The sequence below is a fragment of the Equus caballus genome, chromosome 5, assembly GCF_041296265.1.
Source record: "Equus caballus isolate H_3958 breed thoroughbred chromosome 5, TB-T2T, whole genome shotgun sequence".
NCBI classification, from domain to species: Eukaryota; Metazoa; Chordata; class Mammalia; order Perissodactyla; family Equidae; genus Equus; species Equus caballus.
In genome coordinates, this window is record NC_091688.1 from 77,574,194 (window position 1) to 77,597,826 (window position 23,633).

The 23,633-nt window shown below is 35.0% G+C and overlaps 1 protein-coding gene across 12 annotated transcripts in view; it reads left to right on the forward strand.

Moving 5' to 3' along the window:
• The window catches only part of EVI5 (ecotropic viral integration site 5), a 223,019-nt gene that overhangs the window by 80,952 nt on the left and 118,434 nt on the right, over positions 1–23,633 (forward strand). For all 12 annotated transcript variants that reach the window (XM_070268726.1, XM_023641642.2, XM_070268727.1 and 9 more), the window contains exons 10-11: positions 13,617–13,677; positions 21,999–22,052. In XM_070268726.1, coding sequence (XP_070124827.1) covers positions 13,617–13,677; positions 21,999–22,052 — 115 coding nt within the window. The remainder of the gene's footprint in view (positions 1–13,616; positions 13,678–21,998; positions 22,053–23,633) is intronic.

Genomic DNA, 23,633 nt, shown 5'->3' on the forward strand with positions numbered 1-23,633 from the left:
AGAGGGAGGAAGATGGGATGGAGAGGTAATGGGGCTTTTTAGCCCTTGGGATAGACTTTTGCTTTTATTTTGAGTAAGAGCAGAGGAAGGACTCGTGTTTTAACAAAACTACATTGACTGCCATGTGGAGAATAGACAGTAAAGGAGGTAGGGTCAGGGTAGATTCAGGGAGAGGAGTTAGCAAACTATTGAAATAATCTAGACTAGAGAATAATGAAAACTTAGATTAGGGTGATAGCGGTTGAAATGTTAAGAAATAATTATTTCCCAGTTGCAGTTCCAACAGATGGTTTTTATTCCTAATTATACTTGATATATTAATTTTGGATGTAGGTGATCAGTTTATTTTATTTTTTAACTTTATCTCTTTATTTTTTAAAAACTTTTATCATATACACACAAAAGTATAACGTTTGATAAACACAAAAGAATATATATAATGTTTTAAGTTATGAATCATAACGATGAAACAAATGCTTATGAACGTATCACATGGCCTAAGTGCCCCTCTGCAAGAGGTAATCATTATCCTGAATTTTGGATTCATTATTCATTCTCTTGGTTTTTTTAAAAATAGTCTTACTATATATATAAGAAGTTGTGTTTATTTTTGAGTGTTATGAAAATTGTATCATCCTGTATTATATCATTTGTGATTTGAGTTTATTGATTGACGTTATGATAGTACAGTTCATTAGATTTTTTTTTGTGGCTATAGATGTTTAATTTTCACTCCTCTATATTATTCTATTGAGTGAATCTGCTATAATTTATCTATTTTCCCGATGGCCATTTCAGACATTCTAGGTTAGCTTGTTTGCTGTTATGCTATTAAAATACTATGAATATTTGTGCAAGAATTTTTCTATGATAAATATTTAGGAGTGGGATTGTTAGGCTGCAGGGTAGGCCATGTTAACATTACAAAATTTTGCCAATGTGCTACTATAATATAGTCTCACCCAGCAATATATGAGTTCTCATTGTTCTACTTTGTCATCAACACTGGTTATTTTTAATTTTTACCCATCTATTGAGTTTAAAATGGTATCTGATTTTGGACTTAGTTTGCATTTCCCTAATTATTAAGAGTAAGCATCTTTTCATATGTTAATTGGCCTCATGTTTTTCCTTTTTTTCCCCCTCCCTTTTTTATTGTAGTGTCTACTTCTTACTGCGTTGACTACTTTTTAGTTGTTAGTAGTTCTTTATGCATATTCTGGTTAGTAATCCTTTATCAGTATTAAAAAATGAGTCTTATCCGGATATTTCTGCTAAGCACACTCTTGGAATATGTAACAAACTTAGACTTGGACCTGGCTCTGAAGAAGCTTCAAGCTTCCTGTGGGTTGGAGGGTGATGAAACAGAGAAGTAAATAGCTTAATAGCAACTACAATCTGGTAGATGCCAATATAGCAGGTTATTAATATAATATGTGAGAGGTGCCTAATGTCTGTCTTTCATAGTCTGCTGAGGGTCAGGAAAATGTTCAGAGCATGGTAGCTGGATTTTCAATTTTCATCTGTATTCTTTCCTCACATTTATCTGCCTGATGATATTCCTATGATAGAGATATCTTGGTACTCCTTTCCACCTCCTCTTTCACAGTCTGCCTTCTGCCACTTTATAAAAGGATTGCAAACCTGTCGCTTTCCAAATGTTGTTAAGGTACATTACTTTGGGACATAAAAATCACTGGGGTACCAAACAAAAAGGGCAATTTCAGAATGCCTTGCTCCAGAGGGAGAATCGCCTGAGAGAGCAAAGCAAGAAACACCTCATGGAGCAGCTTTTTATTTCATACAGCTCACAAATAACTTGGCAAGGCTGCCTTATCTTTCTTACAGTTAGAATTGAAAAGTAGAATGGTGATCATGGGGGCAGGTATTAACATACATTTATTTGAGTTGAAAAATGAAGGCTGACTTTAATGACAGAAAGTAAATACAATTTCACTCATTGGTTCAATTACAATGACTGCCTCTGCCACTTAGGTTATAAGACATTATTCATAAATTAAATGAGGTAAATCTCACTTAAAGTTTTAGGGGAAAAATTTTGAAGCACATATAAATTACATCCTTTGCAACTATATATACTTCTAAAAAAACTTTTTTTAGAAGTCTTTAAAATGTGTGAGGGGAAACATTCTTTTAGCAGGTACATGAATTGAAAGATTGGAAGACCACTGACTTGGTCAGATAAGAGGATGGCAGTGGATGAAGATGGGGGTTGTTTTCTGGTGGAGATAGCACCAGAGTACCATTTCAAAGAACTTATATTTCTAATTGCTGGGGTTAAATGATGACTACAACAGGAAGCCCTCTTGTGTGAAACTTACAGAAATGCAAAAGATTGACAGAAAATAAATATACAGTATAATGTCCATCAGTGAAAGTGCCATGAAGGACAAATAAAGCAGAATGAAGGATGTGGAGTGATGGGGGTGCTATTTTTGATAGAGCATTCAAGGATAGGGCACACAGACTGAAAAGATGTCATGTTAGCAGACACCTGAGGGAAGTGAGAGGGAGAGCTGTGTGATTATCTGGGGGAAGTGTATTCCATGCTGGGAGAATAGTAAATGTAATGCTTGAGGCAAAAATATGGTTGATATGTTTAAGGAACAGCAAAAAGCCAGTGTGACTGTAGCATAGGGAAATAGGAGTGTGGTGCGCAATGAGGTCCGAAACATGGCGGGGGACTAGGAGTATTTAAAGCTGTGCTATCCTTTATGGCAGCCACTACCTACCTGCTTGTGGCTTTTTAAATTAAATGCAATTAAAGATTTCATTTCATCAGTTATATTAGCCACACTGCAAATGCTCATTAGTCACTCACTTGTGGCTAGTGCCTACTATGTTAGCACAAATACAGAACATTTTCAAAAGTTCTCTTGGACATTATTGGCTTCCTCATGGGCCAGATTTATATTCTACACCCGAGGAGAAACCAATAGAGAATTTTGAGAAAACTGACATCATCTCATTTTAAAAATTTCACTCTTTTTGTGTCTAGAAGGGTAAGTAGAGGTTGGTCAGGTGAGGAGAAGGAGGGCATTTTAGGCAGAAGGCTACTATGTACAGAGGCTCAGAGGTTCCTTTAAGACATGAAAGTTATAAACGATCAGTCTTAGTGTTTGGCTCTTTTTGTTGTAATTTTTATTTTGGTATACTTTTAAACTTTTTAGAAAGTTATAAATATAATACAAGCAACTCCCATATACCACTTATCCAAATTCACCAATTGTTTGCATTTTGCCCTGTTTGCTTTGTTATCCTCTCTCCCCCCATATATAAAAAGAAATAATTGTGTGTGTCTGTGTGTACGTAAAATCCATACCCATTGTTTGGGGATCTATTTGGGAGTAAGTTGAGATATTGCAGCCTTTATCCTTAAATACTTGAATGTGCACTTCCTAAGAGCAGTGATTTTTTGGTTTTTATATAACCTAATAGTTAATCAAAATCAGGAAAATTATCATTTGTACAATCCTACTGTCTAATCCACAATGCAAGTTCAAATTTTATCACTTTACCAATAATATTCTTTATAACAATCTCCCCCTCCCAGCCACTCCAAAACCCTAGTCCCATCTACTCTTCACCCCTCAGCTCCCGGGTCCTGGATCCACTCCAGGATCATGAATTGCATTTAGTGGTTGTGTCAGTTCAGTCTCCTTTAATCTGAAACACTCCTTCAATCCTACTTTATGTTTTTTGACCTTGATATATATGAAGAGTATAGGCTAGTTATTTTGTGTACAGTCCCACAATTTGGGTTTCTCTGATATTTACTCATGATTAGATTCAGGTTGTGCATTTTTTGGCAGGTGCACCAATGATGTTATATCTTCTCAGTTCACCATGTAACAGTTACATGATATTGGTTTGTCTCAAAATTGATGATGTTAGCTTTGATCACTTGGTTAAAGTGACGTCTGCCAAGTTTCACTACTATAAAGTTATTATTTTGCTTTTTATTATAAAGTAATTTGTGTTGTTACTATTGAACTTAAACAAATTGACAGCCAGTTATTTCTTCAGCAAAAATGAGTTTATTCAGAATCAGCAAAGAATTCCAATTTAGGGTCTGCAACTATAGCAAGCCATGTGCAAATCCCCCAGCAGCAAAGGAAGAGAAACTCTTTTATAGAAGGGAAGAGGAAGTTGGGAAGGCTATTGTGAACAAAGAGTCCGTTGGAAGAATGGATAGTTCTATGTGTAGTGGCTTTTCATTAGCTGAGTTGTGACAATCTCTCATTGACTGAGCTTCTTGCCAGTCAAGAAGAGGAAGTCTTTCTTTTTCCTTTTGGGCTGGGCTATTGACATAGAGCGTGAGAGCTCCCCCTTTTGGCCTCCCAGCTGCAATGTGATGAGGTTTTTGTTTATTAATTTGACACTGTGAGATTATATATCTTGTTCCTTACCAAACTTTTCCTCACCAAATTTAAATCCATTTATGATATTCTCACTCCCTCATTCCTTCTTTGTTGATTGGGATTCTGTAAGGAAGAGCTTTCCCTTCTTATTTATTTATTCATTTATATCAGTGTGAATTCATGAACTCTTATTTTACTTGGTGAATTGTAATCCATTACTCTCAAATTGACCCTGCTTTGTCCATTTGGGGCTCCTTCAAGCTGGCTGCTGTGTCCTTTTGACGTGTCCCCATGATTCTTTGAGAATTTTCTTACTTTCAGGGCAGCAATATATTCCAGACTCATCTTGTACCTTACCTGCTCCTGCACAGGAATAAGTCATTTTTCCAAAGAGCCTTGATGGCTTTTAATAAATCTTTGAAACATAGTCTGAGGATAATGGATAATGCAGCCATTTAACTCTGGGAGTGGCATGATCCAAATGAGCATTTTAAAAACACCACTCTGGTAATCATGTGCAGAAAAGATTGAGTTATGAAACTAGCAGTAGAGAAAACAATTAGAAGTGTTCTGTAGTAATTTAGACAAGCTATAATGGAGGCCTAAAAATATTGTCAGGGAGAGGAGAATGAAATGTCTTTGTAGCTGCTTTGAAGTAGTTTTCTAGAAACCTGACAAGCGTACCTCTGCCAGGTGATTAAGGTCAACATCAGCAACAAGGTCTTGCTGATGGTTTGTACCTTTGATATGATGTGATGAAAATGACACTTATCTATGTGGTTTTCTTCGCCTAAACCCATAACCCCAGTATAATCATGAGAAAAATGTGAGACAAGTCTCAGCTGAGGGACATTCTACAAAATACCTGACTAGTACTCCTCAAACTGTCAAGTTCATCAAAAACAAGGAACGTCTTAAGAAACTATCACAGTCAGGAGGAGCCTAAGAAGACATGACAACTAAATGTAATGTGGTATTCTAGATGGGAGCCCCAGAATAGAAAAAGGACACTAGACAAAAATTTAGGAAATCTGAATAAAGTATGGGCTTTAATTAATAATAGTATATCAATATTGGTTCTTTAATTGTCATAAATGTACTATACTAATATAACATATTAAACGTGGGAGAAACTGGGGATAGGGTATGTAGGAACTCTGTACTCTTCTCAATTATTTTCTAAATCCCAAACTGTTCTAAGTATAAAGTTTATTGAAAAACCATTATCAATACAGGTGAAGTAATAATGAATTCTAGAGCATTGTTAAGGAGGTTGAATTGAACATACTTGGTGACCGAATTGGAAAGCAAGGATTAAATGATGACTCTTAGTGTTTCGTTTTGGTGCATGAATGAGTAACAATGACATTTATCACATAATATGTAACAAAATATCTACTTCAGAGTAGTCATTTGTGAAGGCTTTAAACTTATTTCAACAGTACAGCCATTATTCAAAGTGTTTTGCACCTCTTTAGAGTCTTTTATAAACTCTTGTGAATATCCTATATTCTTTTAGCTATACCAAAATGAGACAGAGTCGTGTCGTAGTGAAGGGTGTGACCTTAGGCAAGTTTCTCAACCTTTCTAAGCCTCAAAATTGGCAGAACAACCTATATTAAAAAGTCACTGTGGACAGAGGATTGTGGGAAGATGGCAGAGTAGGAAGCATCAGGAATCTGTCTCCCATACAGACAACAATTGTGCTGGCAGAATCTGGTATAACTATTTTGGAACCCTTGAGTCTATTGAAGGCTTGTAACTTATAGGGGAAGGCTTAGATGGTGAATTGCGTTAATTTGGTCAACTTCAGCTCTTAGCACATTAGCAGATACCCATCCTCCACCCCTCAGCCACATGGCTCACAACTATGCTTGTTTTCCTGGAGCAACCTATATGTAACCTGTGGGAGCCAGGGTGGGCAAAAAGAACCTTGTCTTCCAGATATTGGGGATCTATGTTCTGTTTGCCAATTGCTGTTTCTGATCACAGAGGTGCAAAGAAGTGGGCAACCGTTGTTGTTGGCACCTCTTCTCATTGTGGCAAGCTCCTCCTCCTCCAGCTGAAGTGACTGCCAGGAGACTTAAAGGGCTGTTGACCTTCTCTCCTCTTCTTTTTTCTCTTTTTCCCCTTTTGGGAATGAGACATTAAAGACTAGGACATTCAAAAACAACTGCATATATGGGAAAAATTAGAATGTGACTGTGCATGCTCAGGGAAAGGCTCAGAAAAGACCTGAAAATACTTCAGGTTTACAGTTCAGGTTGATTATTAGCACAGAGACAGCCTATAATGATCAAAAAGACAAAAACAGTAACAAAACACAGCAAACTCCCTAGGGAGGAGGAGAATCCAATTTCCAGAGTTACCACATTACTATATTCAAATATCTAGTTTTCAACAACAAAAAACCCCACAAGGCATATAAAGGAACAGGAAAGTATGGCCCATTCAAAGGAAAAAAATAAAAGCTGTCCCTGAAAAAGACCTGATGACAGACATACTAGACAAAGAATTTAAAAGATGCTTTCAGAACTAAAGAGAGATGTGGAAAAAGTCAGAAAAAAGATATATGAACAAAATGGAAATATCAGTGAAGAGAAAAGCAAAAAGGAAATTCTGGATCTGAAAAGTACAATAACTGCAATGAAAAATTCACAACAGTCATTGAAAGGCAGATTTGAGCAGGCAGAAGAATCAGTGAATTTGAAGATCGGACAATGGAAATCATTGACTCTGAGGAACAGAAAGAAAAAATATAGAAGAAAAGTGAATGGGTCTTAAGGGACCTGTGGGATACCAACATAAACATTGTGGGAGTCCCAGAAAGAGAAAGGAGAAAGGGGCAGAGAGAGTATTTGAAGAAATAATGGCTGAAAACTTCCCAAATTTGTTGAAAAACATGAATATAAACATTCAAGAAGCTCAACAAACTCCAAGTAAAATGAACTCAAAGAGACCCACACCGAGACACATTGTAATTAAACTTGTAAAAGGTTAAGAGCGAATCTTGAAAGCAGCAAGGTAGAAGCGAGTCATCACCTAGAAGGGATCCTCGATAAGACAAGCAGAGTTCTCCTCAAAAACTTCAGAGGCCAGAATGCAGTAGGCTGATACATTAAAAATGCTAAAAGAAAATACTGTCACGTAAGAATCCTATCTCTAAGAAAACTGTCCTTCAAAAGTGAGGGAGAAATCAAGATATTCTCAGATAAACAAAGGCTGTGGGAACTCATTATCACTAGAAATGTCTTGTAAGAAATGCTCATTCCTGCAGGGTGAAATGAAAGGACACTAGACAGTAACTCATTGAATCAAGAAATAAAGGTCTGAAGGTAAACACATGGGTAATTATAAAAGCTGTTATTATTGTAACAGTGCATTGTAACTCTACTTTTTGTTTTCTACATGATTTAAGAGCCTAATACATTTTTAAAAAACAATTATTAGTCTAAAAGTTAACATTATTGTACCTTTTGTTTGTGACTCCAAAGCTGGTTTTTCACATAATTTAGGAGACTCATGGATTTAAAAGAATTGTTAGTTTATGTTTTGGAGCACACAATGTATAAAGTTGTGTTTTTGTGGCATCAACAAGCAAAAGGGGTGGGAAAGGAGCTGTGAAGGAGCAGAGTTTTTGCATTCTCTTGAAGTTAAGCTGGTATAAATTCAAATTAGAGTATTACAACTTCAGAATGTTCAGTGTAGTCTCCGTAGAACCACAATAGAATATACACAAAAAGAAATGAGTAAGGAATTTAAATATTGCACTACTAAAAAATCAACTAAACACAAAAGAAAGCAGTAATACAGGAAATGAGGGACCAAAAAACTGCAAGGCATATAGAAAACAAATAGCAAAATGACAGAAGTCCCTCCTTATCAATAAGTACTTTAAATGGATGAAACTCTCCAAAAGACACCTTGGCAGAATGGAGAAAATTAGGTGATCCAACTATATCTCTTTTACAAGAGACTTACTTTAGATCCAAAGACACAAATAGATTGAAAATAAAAGCATGGTAAGAGATATTCCATGCAAATAGTAACCAAAAGAGAGCAGAAGTAGCTATACTAATGTCAGACAAAATAGGCTTTAAATTTGAAAAGATTACAAGAGACAAAGACAGATAATATATACTAATAAAATGTTCGCTACAGCAATAAGATATAACAATTATAAACATTTATATAACAATGATAGACCGTTAAAATATATGAAACAAAATAAGACAGAATTGAAGGTAGAAATAGTTCCACAACAGTAGCTGGAGATTTCAGTATCCCTCTCTCTCGATAATGGATAGAACAACCAGACAATATAAGTAAGGAAGCAGAGGACTTAAACATCACGATAGGCCAACTATGTGTGATAGACACATACAGAACACTCTACCCAATAGCAACAGCACACACATTCTTCTCAAGTGCACTTGGGACATTTTCAGGAGACTATATATTAGGTCACAAATTAAGTTTCAATTGATTTAAAAAGATAGATATAATTCAGAGTATCTCCTCCAACTATAAGAAGATGAACTTAGAAACTAGCAGAAGTAAAACTGGAAACTTCACAATTGTTTGGAAATTAACACACTCTTAAATAACCAATGGATCAAAGAAGAAATCACAAGGGAAATTAGAAAATACTTAGGGACGAATGAAAACAAAAACACAACCTACCAAAACTTATGCAACACAGTGAAAGCAGTGCTAAGGGAGAAATTTATAGCTATAAATGCTTACATTAAAAACAGGAAAGATCTCAAATCAGCAACCTAATTTACAACTTAAGGAACTAGGAAAAGGAGAACAAACTAAACCTAGAGCTCGCAGAAGGAAGGAAATAAAGATTAGAGCAGAGATAAATGAAAAAGGGAATAGAAAACAATAGAGAAAATTAATGAAACTAAAAGTTGATTCTTTGAAAGGATCAACAAAATTGACCAACCTTTAGCTGGATGGACTAAGAAAAAAAGACTCAATAAAATCGGAAATAAAAACAAAGACATTACTACCAATTTTATACAAATAAAAAGGAGCATAAGATAATACTGTAAATAATTGTACACCAACAAATTGGATAACCTAGTTGAAATGGGCAAATTCCTAGAAAAACAAAAACTTTCAAAACTAAATCTTGAAGAAGTAGAGAATCTGAATAAACTTGTAACTAGTAAGGATGTTGAATCAGTAATCAGAGATCTCCCAACAAGAAACATCCCAGACCTACTGGCTTCACTGGTGAATTCTACCAAACTAAAAATTTAAAGAACTAGTACCAGTTCTTCTCAAACTTTCCCAAAAAGTGGAAGAGGAGGGAATACTTCCTGACTTGTTCTATGAGGCCAGCATTACACTAATACCAAAGCCAGATGAAGACACTACAAGAAAAGAAAACTAAAGATCAATATACCTTATAAATATTGATACAAAAATCCCCAACAGAATACTACCAAACCAAATTTAGCAGCATATTAAAAGGATTACATACCAGGACCAAATGGGATTTATTCCCGCAATGCAAGGGTAGTTCAACATATGAAAATCAGCCGATCAATGCAATACACTACATTAACTGAATGAAGGTGAAGAAATCCGCGTGATCATCTCAATTGAAGCATAAAAAGCATTTGACAAAATGCAACATTCTTTCATGGTAAACACTCAATAAACTAGGAATAGAAGGAAACTACCTCAACATAGTAAAACCCGTGTGTGAAAAACCCACAGCTCACATTAGACTCAGTGGTGAAAGACTGAAAACTTTTTCTCTAAGATCAGGAACAAGGCAAGGATGCCCACTTTTGCCACTTCTATTAAACATAGTACTAGAAGTTCTAGCCAGACCAGTTAGGCAAAGAAAAGAAATAAAAGGCATCCACACTGGAAAGGAAAAAGTAAAATTATCTATGTTGGCAGACCACATGATCTTATATGTAGAAAAACCTAAAGATTCTACCTAAAAAACCTATTAGAGCCTATAAATGAATTCAGCAAAGTAGCAGGATACAAAGTCAACACATGTAAATGACTTGCATTTTTATACACTAACAATGAACAATCCAAGAAGGATATTCCATTTACAGTACAAGTAGAATAAACACTTAGCAATTAACCAAGGAGTTGAAATACTTGTAACAATGAAAACTACAAAACATTCTTGAACGAAATTAAGGAGACACAAATAAGTAGAAATATATCCTCTGTTCATTGATTGGAACACTTAATGTTAAGATGTCACTACTCAAAGTGATCTACAGATTCAGTGCAATCCCGATCAAAATCCTGATGACATTTTTGGCAGAAATAGAAAACGTCATCCTAAAAATCATATAGAATCCCAAAGGATCCCAAATAGGCAAAACAATCTTATAAAAGAACAACAAAGCTAGAGTACTCGTACTTCCTGATTTGAAGACTTACTATGAAGCATCAGTAATCAAAACATTGTGGTACTGAAATAAAGACAGACGTATAGACCAATGGGATAGAATAGAGAGTCCAGAAATAAGCCCTCACATATATGGTCAGATGATTTTAGATAAGCTAAGAACATTCAATGGGGAAGGACTGTCTTTTCACAGATGGTTTACGGAAAACTGGGCATCCACACACAAAAGAATGAAGTTAGATGCTTACTTAACACCTTATGCAAAATTAAGTCAAAATGGATCAAAGATCTACATGTAAGAACTAAAACTGTAAAACTTGGATGAAAACGTAAGGCATGAGCTTCATGACATTGGATTTGGCAGTGGTTTCTGAATATGACACCAAAGGCACAGGCAACAAAAGAAAAAATAGGCAAATTGGACTTCATGAAAAATTTTAAATTTCACGTATCCTAAGACACTCTCAAAACAGAGTAAAAAGGCAAACCACAGAATAGGAGAAAATATTTGCAGATCGTATATCTGATAAAGGATTAATATCCAGAATATATAGAGAACTCCTAAAGCTTAACAACAAAGAAATAAACAACTTGATTCAAAAAGGGGCAAAGGACTTAAATAGACGTTTCTCCAAAAAAGATATACAGATGGCCAATAAGCACATAAAAAGATGCTCAACATCACTGATCATTATGGAAATGCAACTCAAAACTACAATGAGATACCACCCCTACAGCCATTAGGATAGCTCCTATCATAAAAACAGACTAAAACAGGTGTTGGAAATAGGAACCCTTGTACACTGTTGGTGGGAATGTAAAATGCTAAGGCTGCTTGGAAAACAATATTGTGATTCCTCAAAAAATAAAAAATATAGTTACCATATGATCCAGCAGTTCCACTTCTTGGTATATACCCTCCCAAATGAAATAAGGTCCTGAAAAGGTATTTGTACACTGATGTTCATAGCAGCGTTACTAACATTAGCTAAAGCATAGAAGCAACTGAAGTGTCCCTTGATGGTCGAATGGACAAGCAAAATGTGATGCAGAAGTATAATGAAATTCATTGTCTTTGTAATGACTACAATACAGTTCAACCTTAAAAAGGAAGGAAATTCTGACGTGTGGTATGATATGGATGAACCTTGGGGACATTATTCTAAGTGTAGTAAGCCAGTCACAATAGGACAAATACTGTATGATTCCACTTATGTGAGATACTTAGTGTTGTCAAAATCATAAAGACAGAACATTAAAATGGTTGCTGCCAGGGCCTGGGAGAGAGGGGAATCATCTCTTATTGTTTCATGGGTGGAGTTTCAGTTTTATAAGATGAGAAGAGCTATGCAAATGATGGCAGTGATGGCTGCACAACATTATAAATGTATTTAATGCTACTAAAACTACATTTAAAAGTAGATGGTAAATTTTATCTTACTTGTATTTTACGCCAATTAAAAAAATTTACTGTGTGCTAATGAGGTTGTATATAGTAAATAATAGGTTTTTGTCCTTTGAGGGAGAATTTGATTTTTTAAAGAAGCTGTAGGTTATTTGGAGCCTGATTTTGTTAATATTTGGAGTAGTTAAACATGTATTAACTTTTTTGGCTGAGAGCAAGATATAAAAATGACTTGTTGGGGGCTGGCCCCGTGGCCGAGTGGTTGGGTTTGCGCGCTCCGCTGCCGGTGGCCCAGTGTTTCATTGGTTCGAATCCTGGGCGCAGACATGGCCGCTGCTCGTCGGCCACGCTGGGGCAGCGTCCCACATGCCACAGCTGGGTGGACCCACAACGAAGAATGTACAGCTATGCAACGGGGCGCTTTGGGGAGAAAAAGGAAAAAAATAAAATCTTTAAAAAGAAATGACTTGTTGGGACTAATTTTTTATAGCCTATAAATTTTAAGATAATTTTATGCTTATAGTAGAATTGCAAAAATAGTACATTGCATTTATTTGTCATTTCTTACTCCTGTACCATCGATGACAGTTCTTTAGTCTTTCTTGTCTTTCATAACCTTGACACTTTTGAAGCTAGCTAGTCAATTGTTTTATAGAAGTTCGATGATTTCTCTTGATTAGATTGAGGATATGCATTACTGGAAAGGATTCCACAGAGGTGAGGTGCCCTTCTCAGAACATCTTAATGGGGTGCCTTATGTCAGTGTGTGTTAGCGGTGATGTTAACCTTGATCTTTTGACTCAGACACTGTCTGCTAGGATTTGTACTATAAATTTACTATCTTTCCCTTTGTAATTACTAAATATTTGGGGAAAGATACTTTGAGACTATGCTTAAACGTTTACCCACTAATTTTAGCATCCATTGATTTTTCTTGCCTGTGGCAGTTATTGTTGTGGAGTTCTACTGGTGATTTTTATATTCACCTCATTCCTTCTACGTTTGTTAATTGGAATTCTTTTGTTAGGAATAGTTGTCCCTTTTTCCCCATTATAAATTTCTTAGTTTTAGTACAAGTTTTTTTTTGGTTAGGATCCATTTGGACTTTATAGATGTATTTTAATTTGAGGGGGAAGGATGGATAGTTCTTTTGTATATTTAGGGCTGAATAGAATCTGTCCTCTGGTGCCTTATATATTTCACTTTCTAAAGTTTGCTTTTGTATGGTTCTTATTTTTGTTATCTGTGAAGTAAATTTTTTAGTAAGAATCCATGTACCTTTTTAGATGAGTTTTCTCATATCAAGTATCTCAAGTTATATGTTGGGAGAACTTAGCAAAATTATGTTTTGTGTTAATATATAGCTGTAAATTTTATAATTTAATAGCTACTTTGAAATGAAAACATCCCTTTAACTTTCCTTTTTTCTTTGTAGGCTTGAAAAGGAATACACTACAATAAAAACTAAAGAAATGGAAGAGCAAGTTGAAATTAAAGTAAGCATCTGAGGACTTTTAGAACTGGTGAACATAAATTGATTGGAGTCACTTATTTGGCAATAGATGTTAGGTTACATTGGTATATTTGTTACCTATATGTAGTAAATTTGGCAATGATGTTTGTCTGTATTGATTGATAAATTTATTTACCATCCCACTAGACTGTAGTTAAAAACAGACATTTCAAAAACTGGGATAATGTGACTGAAGTCGTTTTCATTCTAGTCTGAAAGAGAGCAGCTCTTCCCTTTTTCTAGATTTGTTGGTGGGTCATGAGGAGAAAAAACTTCTCTGGGGAAGATAATTATCATTCCATTTAAGCATATTTTTTAAAGTTACAGAGAAATTAATATATACCATACTGAGACTAATAGCAGTATAGTTTAAGGTAGACCAAATAGCAAATCATTGCACTCGAACTAATAATGGCTGCCTTAGAGCTGCAAGAAGCTTCCACTAATTCAACATTCTCATCACTAAACAAAGGTTATACTTTTGAATTACTCTCCAGAGAAATAGGTAGATTTCCAATTTGAAGGACATAGAAATTCCTGTGTGTACCTTAAAATCCTTATTTGTACCCCCTGTAAGGCCAGAAATTCTTAAGTTGAGGATCTTTGGTGTTATTCGAGCTGAGAATTAGGGAAAGTTGTACTGGCTTTTATGCTGATATTTCAGGAGGGGATGATGAGTAGGACCGTGATTTAGTGAAGCATCTCAGTGGCTTGCTGATGCCATTTCTTATCTCTTTATTCCTCTTCTCTTTCCCCGAAAATGAAACAAAAATAAAACAATTTTTATTGAGTGACTCCATTTTTTTTTTTAAACTACGTTTGGGTGTGTCTGATTTTTGACTTAAACCTGGCAAGATGTTAAATGACCACCTTATTTACAATTAATCAGCCATGTGTTGATTCAGCCATGCTATAAAATACCACTATGTTACTTACACCCCACAGGTCCTTTTTACAAGAGAAAGAGTTCTGTTAACCTAGGACTCTTTCTTGCCATGGTCTGCCTCAGAAGCCTCCTAGGAGACACTCTCTCCTATTTTTCTGTCACCTCTCTGTCATCAACTTTGTTTCCCTTTTCTAGATGTTTATTTCCATTTCTGTCACCTGTTTCCTATCAATTGGAAAAATACTTCTACATTTTTCAGAGAGAGAGAGAGAAAGAAAAGATCCCTGTGGATGTTTTTCCCTCCTTTTTTTTATTCTGTCACCCAACCGCTCCTCTACCATTTGCTTTTCTTTTAGGTACCATGAGTAAGCGTAATATAAAATCATACCCTCCACTTCAACCTACTGAAAGTAAAAAGTACGTCATCCTGATGAGTGGGGAGAGAGTATGGGTTATCGCATACCAGGAATATTCGGAACTGGAAATCAAGAATCTGAGGATGGGGAAGCCATCCTGGTCATTTCACCATGCTATGTTATTGAAAAAAAAAATCACAGTTCTGTGAACAATCCTTGCTCTTGGAGAAGTTTCTTCTAAAATTGTCACATGAATGTAGGAATACAAAAAGACCTTTTCAGAAAGATCTTTTGCAAACTTTATCCTATACTTGCAGTTATTTTTCAAAAAAAATTTTTGGGGGGGGGAGTTATAGTTTATATACCTCAGAAAATACTTTTGCATACCAGGTGGCATAAAGTTGTTTATAGAGAAGAATCTGGAAAGAAAAAGTTTAAAAAGTTAGTGGAATATATCAGATAAATAAAGTATACTGATCTCAAAGGTAGTCTGTTCTTTTTGTGAAATCATGTTTCCATGTAGTTCTTTTCTTACTCTTGTACCATTTTCTTCTCTTTCTTCACTCCTGCCACCCCCAAAGACAAAGCCAAAACAATTTTTGTGTGACTGCACTTTTTTTTTTTGCTTTATATTTGGGTGTGTATGTCTGATTTTTGACTTGGAACTGGCAACTCGTCTCAGTCATGATCAGATGACCACCTTATTTACAATAAATTAGCCATGTATTGTTTCAGCCTTTCTCTAAAATGAGAAATGCCACTTCCTCACTCACACTCTCTTCCCTTCCCACTGAGGTCCCTTTTACAGGGGAATGAGTTCTGTTAAACTAGTACTTTCTTGCCTTTGTCCTCCTCAGAAGCCTTCAGGGGGATAGTCTTGTACTATTCTTTACACAAACAAATAGTATGATCATCAAATTATTTGATGTTGTAATATGGAAGTAAAAGATCAGCCTTTGATGTTGTGCAGTGTGTTTAAGGTTTCCATTGTTTTTACCTTAATCAAAATTCTAAGACCTTTGGCTTGGTGACCTTTTATTCTAAGAATTATATCTGTCAGTGGGTTCCGTGATCCCGATGCAACTTTTAAATATTTTCTACGCCTACTCTGAAAATGTTATAGGAAGATTTTGATAATAATGCTTTCATACAGAGAATCTTGTATTTTACTGTGTGAAATTTTTGTTAGTAGAAACATCTTTATCAATATCTTCTTCCAGTCTATTAATGTGTTCCACCTGAGGGGGAGGAGGTAAGAAATATTAAAATTCTAGCTTATATTAGGGTAGCCCGCAAATCTTTAAAAAAGAAAAACCTTTATCCTCTGCTCCATTTAAGACAAACATATGAACTGACAGTCTAATATTCATATTTAAATTTGTGCTTTGGGGCATAGAGACCTAAAACTGCAAATGGGAAGTGTTAGAAATTCACTGATTTTTAGTCAGAAATTAAATATTTTTTTCTTATTTCAGAAATTATGAAATATTCCAGATATGCTGAAAAACAGAGAATAGTATCAAAACACTTGTGTATCCACTGCCTGGCATAAAAAAAAATCATGACAAATTCTATCTAAATCATCCAGTAATTATATTTAGCAGTCAATTTGAGGTATTAATATTGACCTCACATTCATTCAACACTTAATATATGAAGGGTCATCTACATGCATCATCTCCTTTTATTCTTACAATAACATTATGAAAGAGTTCTTATATTTCTTTTTCCAAGAAGAAATAGAAACTAAGCTTCAGAGAACTCAAGTAATATGCTAGTGGGCACATTGCTAGAAAAGTGAAATCAAGGATTTGAATGCTGATTTGTGTTATTCTAAGGCGTTCTTCACTGTATACGCTGTGTTGCTTTCCAAGAGAGAATTTAACGTATTGGTGATGTAAGAAGGATTTGGATGCCCATCTTACTGTGATATTAAAAACTTTTCATTAAAAACTGAATGGCTGCATAATAACATCCAATGGGGGTACAATAGCGTATTTTATTCAGTGTCATTCATTTAACAGATATTTATAGTGCCTGCTACATGCCCCAGCAGTGTTCTAGGCACTTGAGATATGTTTATGAAATGAACCAATTCCTGCCCTCATGGAGCTGACATTCTAGTATGGAAGTCAGACAACAGAAAAATAAAACGTACGGTATTTCAGATGGTGATAAGGGTTAAACAGGAGAAACAAAATACCTTAGGGGAGGGAAAAGGAAATGGTAGTGTTTGGACTGAAAATTTAGGGAAGTTGACCACATAACTTTTGAATCAAGACTGAAGAAAGACGGGGAGCTAGATATATAGGTATCTGGAAGGAGAGTAGAATCTGGTCAGGAGTGTGCCTGGTAAAGAATAGTAAGGATGCCATTGTGGATGGGAAAACATGAATGATGAGGAAAGTGACAGGAGGTAAGATGCTGCACATTGTGGATAATGTAGGGTGTTACTGACCATGTGAAGACTTTGGTTTTTACTCTGGTAAGCAGTTGGAGATTTCTGTAGAGGAGGACAAGATCTGACTTAAGTTTTCAGTGGATCCTTCTGGCTCTTGTGTTGAGAGTAGATTGCAGGGGGCAAGAACAGATGCAGGGAGGCTGATGAAGTAATGCAGGCAAGAGATGGTGGTGGCTAGGACTGAGGTGGTAAGAAATGACTAGATTCTGATTTTAAAGGTAAAGCTGACAGATTGAATGTGGAGATGTGAGAGGGACAAGAATCAAGCATTTTGGCCTGAGCAATTAGAAAGATGGTGTTCCCATTACCTGAGATGGGGAAGACTATAGGAGGATCTGGTTTGGGGAGGAATATCAGGACCCCAATTTTGCATATTTTGAGTATGAGATGTCTCAGAGATGTTCAAGTAGCCCCTTCAGTATTTGGTGTTGGAGTTAAGAGAGGACAGACTCAAAATATAAATTTGGCAGTTATTGACACTGACGATGAAAAGCCACGAGAGTAGATGAGATTACCTGAGGAATGAGTGTAAATAAAATAAAGAGAGTTCAAGAATTGAGCCTGAGATTAAGCTGACGTGTAAAAGTTAGGAAGACGAGGACAAAGGAGCAAAGCAGGAGTACACCAGGGAAATACCATGTCCCAGAAGCCAAGAGAAAAGAGTGTTTCAGAAAGAGAGAAGGATTTACTGTGTCAAGTTCTGGAGAAAGTTCTTCTGAGATGAGGATGGAGAAATAATCATTGGGTTTATCAGCGTGGAGATAAACTGGAAAAGAGCCAACAAGTGGTAGGAGCTAAAACTTGACTCAAAATGGAACTAGAGAAAATTGGAGATGGAGGTGTAGATATCTTTCAGGGAGTTTGCTATAAAGAAGAGAGAAATAAAAGACAGTAGCTAGAGAGGGTACTGATGTTGAGTTTGTTTTTCTTTCCTTTTTTTAAGATGGGAGAAATAAGCACATGTTTTTATGGTGATAATTAAATAGGGAAAATTGATGATATATGAATGACAGGGGATAATTGCTGGAGTCAGAAGGATATGGGATTTAGTGCATAGGTAGGAGACTTAACTTGGTCTCCTTGCATGGATAGTTAATCCACAGTAACAGGAGAGAAACTAAAATGTAAGAGCAAAAGTAGAGGTAAGATGTAGACTGGTTGTGGGAGCTTGTGAAGTTGTATCCTGACTGCTTCAATTTTTTCAGTGAAATCATAAGCAAGATTGTCTTCTGACAGTGGAGTAGAGGGTTGCTGGTTTGAAGAAAGAAGAGTAAGTATGAAATAGTGACCTAAGAGAGTGGGAGAAGGAATGGACCAAGGAAATATATTATTATTGCTAGGATGTTTAAGAGTCCAGCTGAATTTAGTGATTGTTAATTTAAATAAACATCATGGTTTTATTTTTCTTTGGTTACGTTTACCAGTCTAAGTGCAGACACAGAGTCATCAATATGTTGACCCAGAGTAGTGGTTTCACCAGGCAAGTATACTAACTACTGAGGGAGGGGTGGGGAAGGGGGGGCGGTAAAAGCAAGGCAAAATATATGATTGGAAATTAAACTTTGTAAAGAGGGAAGAGAGGACATCAGGGAGTGAAAGACAGTGAAAAATTGAGAGGATCACTGGATTGGCCCTGTGAGAAGGAGGATTATTGAGCTTGGGTTATATCATAAAGTAAATAAGCTGGAAAGAATAGGAGATGATGATTGAAGAGTCAGTTGTTTGGAACTGAAATTCCTCTATTGTGGGATATTTAGGTTGTTTTTATTTTTCATTATTAAAAATATGCTTATAGTTAGGATCTTTGTATGTAAAGGTTTTTGGCATCTCGTTTTTCCATAGCCAGTTGTAAAAAGTAGAATTATTGAATTATAGAGTATTAGTATTTTTAAGACTTTTGATATATACTAAGTAAATTTCCTAAAGACTATTTCTGGACTATATTCTTCTTAGCAGTGAGTTTCCATTTCACTAATAATTTGCCAACATGAGGTATTTCATTCTTGCTGTCTCTCTTAATCTCGTAGGTCAAAAAATTTGCTTGTTTGTGTGTTTTTTTAAGTGTACATGTCTATTAGTCTTTCTCTTTGTGGTTTTCACTTTAAAGTTTAGAAAACATTCTCAGTTAGTTGAGGAAATGTGATTAAAAAGAAATATATTCAAAAATAAGTGTTAGATTTTAGTCATTAACTTTCCTATATATCAGCAATAAACATTTCAACATCTTAGAAAAAGAAGTTCCATTTAAAATAAAAATAAAAGCATATGTAGAAATAACCTAAATGAAAAATGAGAAAGTAAGAAATAAACACTGAAAAACTTTGCATATAGGTATTTTTAAAAAATGAATAAAAGGGAGAGACAAAAATAATGCCATGTTACATAAAGATAGAGATTTCCTCACAAAATCCACATTAACAAATCCAGTCAAATTTAATTCCTTGAGATGTTTCAGAGAAATAAAAAATCTAAAGAATAATTGTAAAAAATAGATAAAAGTAATAAAATAATATTCATGCCTAACTTCAAAAATATTATGAGCAATGCTTATTACTAACTGTTTGGTATATATTAGGCACTGTGCTATCTCATTTAGTTCTTCCAATATCATTGTAGGTTTTGTTAGTCTGATTTTCTAGATGAGGAAATGGAGATTCTAAGACATTGAATGACACCTACAGGTGTTCATTGTATAGTGAGGATTTGAACCTAAACCTGCCTAACTTCAAAACCCAGTCTCTTAACTAATTTGGTATACTAGTGGTTACGGTTTGGGGAGGATAAACAAAACAATGTAGTAATGAGGGAAATTAGCTCTATCAGATATTAAAAGGGATTACAAAGCTATAATTAGCAAAATACTGTGAAACTAGTCCAAAAAAAGACAAAGTTGAAATTTAATTGGTAACCCTGAAATAGTCTTTACTAATTGTTAAAGTCTGTTGTATTTATTAATTCATGATAAAGTGGATAGCACACAGATGAGGAACTGATGATTTATTTAAAAAGTGGCATTAAGACATTTGGGTAGATGTTTGGGGAAAAATCAATTTAGATTTTATAGCAAAATTTCAGAAACTTTAAAGGAGTAGGGAAGCAAATCCAGGTGAATGTTTTTAGTTCTAAATTTTATTATTTTAGCGTTACTTTTAATGTAACATTAACTTTATTCACTTGATTGTCTGGTTGATCTTAACTTTCTCAGTCTTTTAGGATAAACAAAATGTTATATGATTTTTGATAAAATATGTTGAGAACATTTTGAGAATTGCATTTTTTCTTTGGCTTTCCAGACTTTAACAGCATTTAATAATTTCTTGTTTGTGTAGACCACCATGCTACACATAGTATGAGTATCCAAGACATGAGAAAGATTTTCTCCTCCTCAAGCCATTCTGTAGCCTGAGATCACACTTAAAATAATACCCATTTCAAATCATTTATATATGTTCTGAATAGAACAAGGAAATTAATTTGCAAAGTATCTTTGTAGTAACTCTAAGATTTCTTTGTTCTAATTTGAGGTCTACCTATTAAGATACGATAATTCAGAGAGTCTTCTATTTCCTTGGTCTGAGGTTTTATATGTTATAGAAACTATATTTTAGTCTTTACTGGCAAAATAACAGATTGAATCAATAGAAGTTTTCTGAGGAAGACTTGTTTAGCCGGAATTGAGAGGAAGGTAGGGTTGGAAAAAGGCTGGATTGAGCTCTGGAGCAAGTTGATACAAAAAGGTAAGAGTGGATTTGAAATTAGAGTGATGGCGTAATGAAGTGATAACATTTATGGGATTCTAAAATGAAAGGATAATTTATATAGGGGATTAATATGAATTGTATTGGTGGAATATGCAAAAAGGAGGTGATTTTTTTTAATGTAGAGTGTTTTTGATTTAATGGCAGTAATTTGAGAGGGTTTTGGCAGTCAGGCATTGAACAATTAAGTGAAGTTTCTTTTAGTCTAGTTTTACTATTTGAACTATGAGAAAATGCTAATAATTAGAGCTTTTAATTTTCTCACATTTAAAAGAGTTCGTGATAAACAATTCATTCGATGAAGGTAACTCATTCTTCATATTTTCAGAATGTAAGGAATTTTGCAACTTGGTGTATACAGTTCATTACAAATGGAGGCTGCTCGACTTCTAAACTGACAGTATTTATCCTTTGAACATGGATTTTTTTCCAGATTTCTTGTTTATTTGATAGACATGTGAATACTGTTTATGAAAATAGGCTTCATAGGTGATATATGAGTTAGAATCTTTTCTAATGAGGATGAGACAAGAAAATATTGATTATGAGTCATTATCATAGGTACAGAAAAGAAAGGGGTTATTTCTGTATGTACTGTAGCTTAAATTTAAAATTCAGGCACAGCTGGATTGATAAATGTGATCATTTCCTTTGCCATATGTTTCTTATTCTGAGACTTTAAGAATTTGACAGATGATAATATAACCATTCTAAGACTCTTCTTACTTATAAAAGCTGGTGCATTATAAAGACTATGATTTAGGTGTCTTTATTTCTCTCAGGAATGCTTGCAAACAAACCTTTTTGTGTGTGTGTTGTTTCTTTTCTTTTTTTTTTTTGCAGAGGTTACGCACAGAAAATAGACTTTTAAAACAGCGCATTGAAACATTAGAAAAAGTAAGTAAATGACTACTTATGCAAGCTTCTGTTGAATGCACAGTATTTTTTTTGGTCCATTTTAGGCTCGGGAAGTCTAGCACATGTCTCCAAAGTTGTGATATTGACTGCTTAGATTGCCAGCTTGCTACTTAACTAAACTTGTCATTAATAAAAATTGGTCGCTACTAGTCCTTGAGCTTTAATGTTAAAGTTTTAACTAAGGTTATTGTTAGAGTAACATATTGATGTCATTTGTTTTCTATACGTATAATCTGTAAAAAGTACCTTCTTTAGAAGTAACCTGAGAATCAATTCTGTATAGTATTTTAAAGGTGAGTTCAAATGTTGCCCCAACTTTCTAGCCACATGTTAAGTGTGGCAGTGATTCCTTTAAGGCCCAGGATTGCTTTAAGTTTGGTCAAAATGATTCACTAATTTCTTTTGTAAAAATTCACCATGATATTGATTTTCAACATAGGAGAATTGTGCTTAAACTTTTGGTTCTTAGAATTATTTTCATACCACTTGTTACCTTTTCCTCTCTGTTTCATATAAAATAACTGGGCAAATGTGGAAAATTTGTGTTCTTTTTCATATTGTGCTTTTGATGTAATGTCTTCTGTAGTCTTGTTTCTAGTACTGTAAGAATTTATTGAGTAATAAAGGGTATAGTGTAAGCGTTTTTGTTAATTATAAGAAAAACATCTGTATTCACAAACTCTTTTGATGTTTTTGTTGTTTTTTTATCCAAAGATGAGAGTAAGTAGGTATAAAAGTACTCCTCATGATATTGCCAACTATCTTAAAATCTTCCCTGAAAATCTATAGATCAATATTCAAGAATTAAATAAATGAAAATATGGATGGCTTGCATATTTGTCTTTTGTTTGAAAGTTTTGCTGGTTTCCAATTAAGTAACACTGCACAAGAACAGAATGTTTATTGCAAATTGTAGGTACATTATATTAAGTCAGAAATAGTTTTCTTATATATCCTTTATCTTATTAGAGTTGCTTTGAGGATAATTCTGCTTTTTGGTGACTCTGCAAAAACATTGAGCTTAGGGGCCGGCCTGGTGGCGCAGCAGTTAAGTGTGCACCTTCCGCTTCGGCAGCCTGGGGTTCGCCAGTTCGGATCCTGGGTGCGGACAAGGCACCGCTTGGCAAGCCATGCTGTGGTAGGCGTCCCACATGTAAAGTAGAGGAAGATGGGCACGATGTGAGCTCAGGGCCAGTCTACCTCAGCAAAAAGAGGAGGATTGGCAGAGGTTAGCTCAGTGCTAATCTTCCTCAAAAAACCCCAAAAAACAAAAAACATCGAGCTTAATTGTTTTTAAGTTGTTTTAAATATATGCTTTTTTTTCACTAAATACTCAGTTTGCAGTAAAATATACATCTTCTTGGGTGTATCTTCTGGGTTTTATCTTTGGAGTGAGACATTTTCACAGAGAAAGCACTTTTATTTCATTGAACCTTTAGAATGATAAAGGTACTGTAGGAAAGTATTAAGTTTGGATTTTGCATCTAGAAAATGAAGTACCTTTTACTGGCTCTTAGATGGCCTAGATGTGTTCTTTAGCACTTAGATTTCTGTAAATAC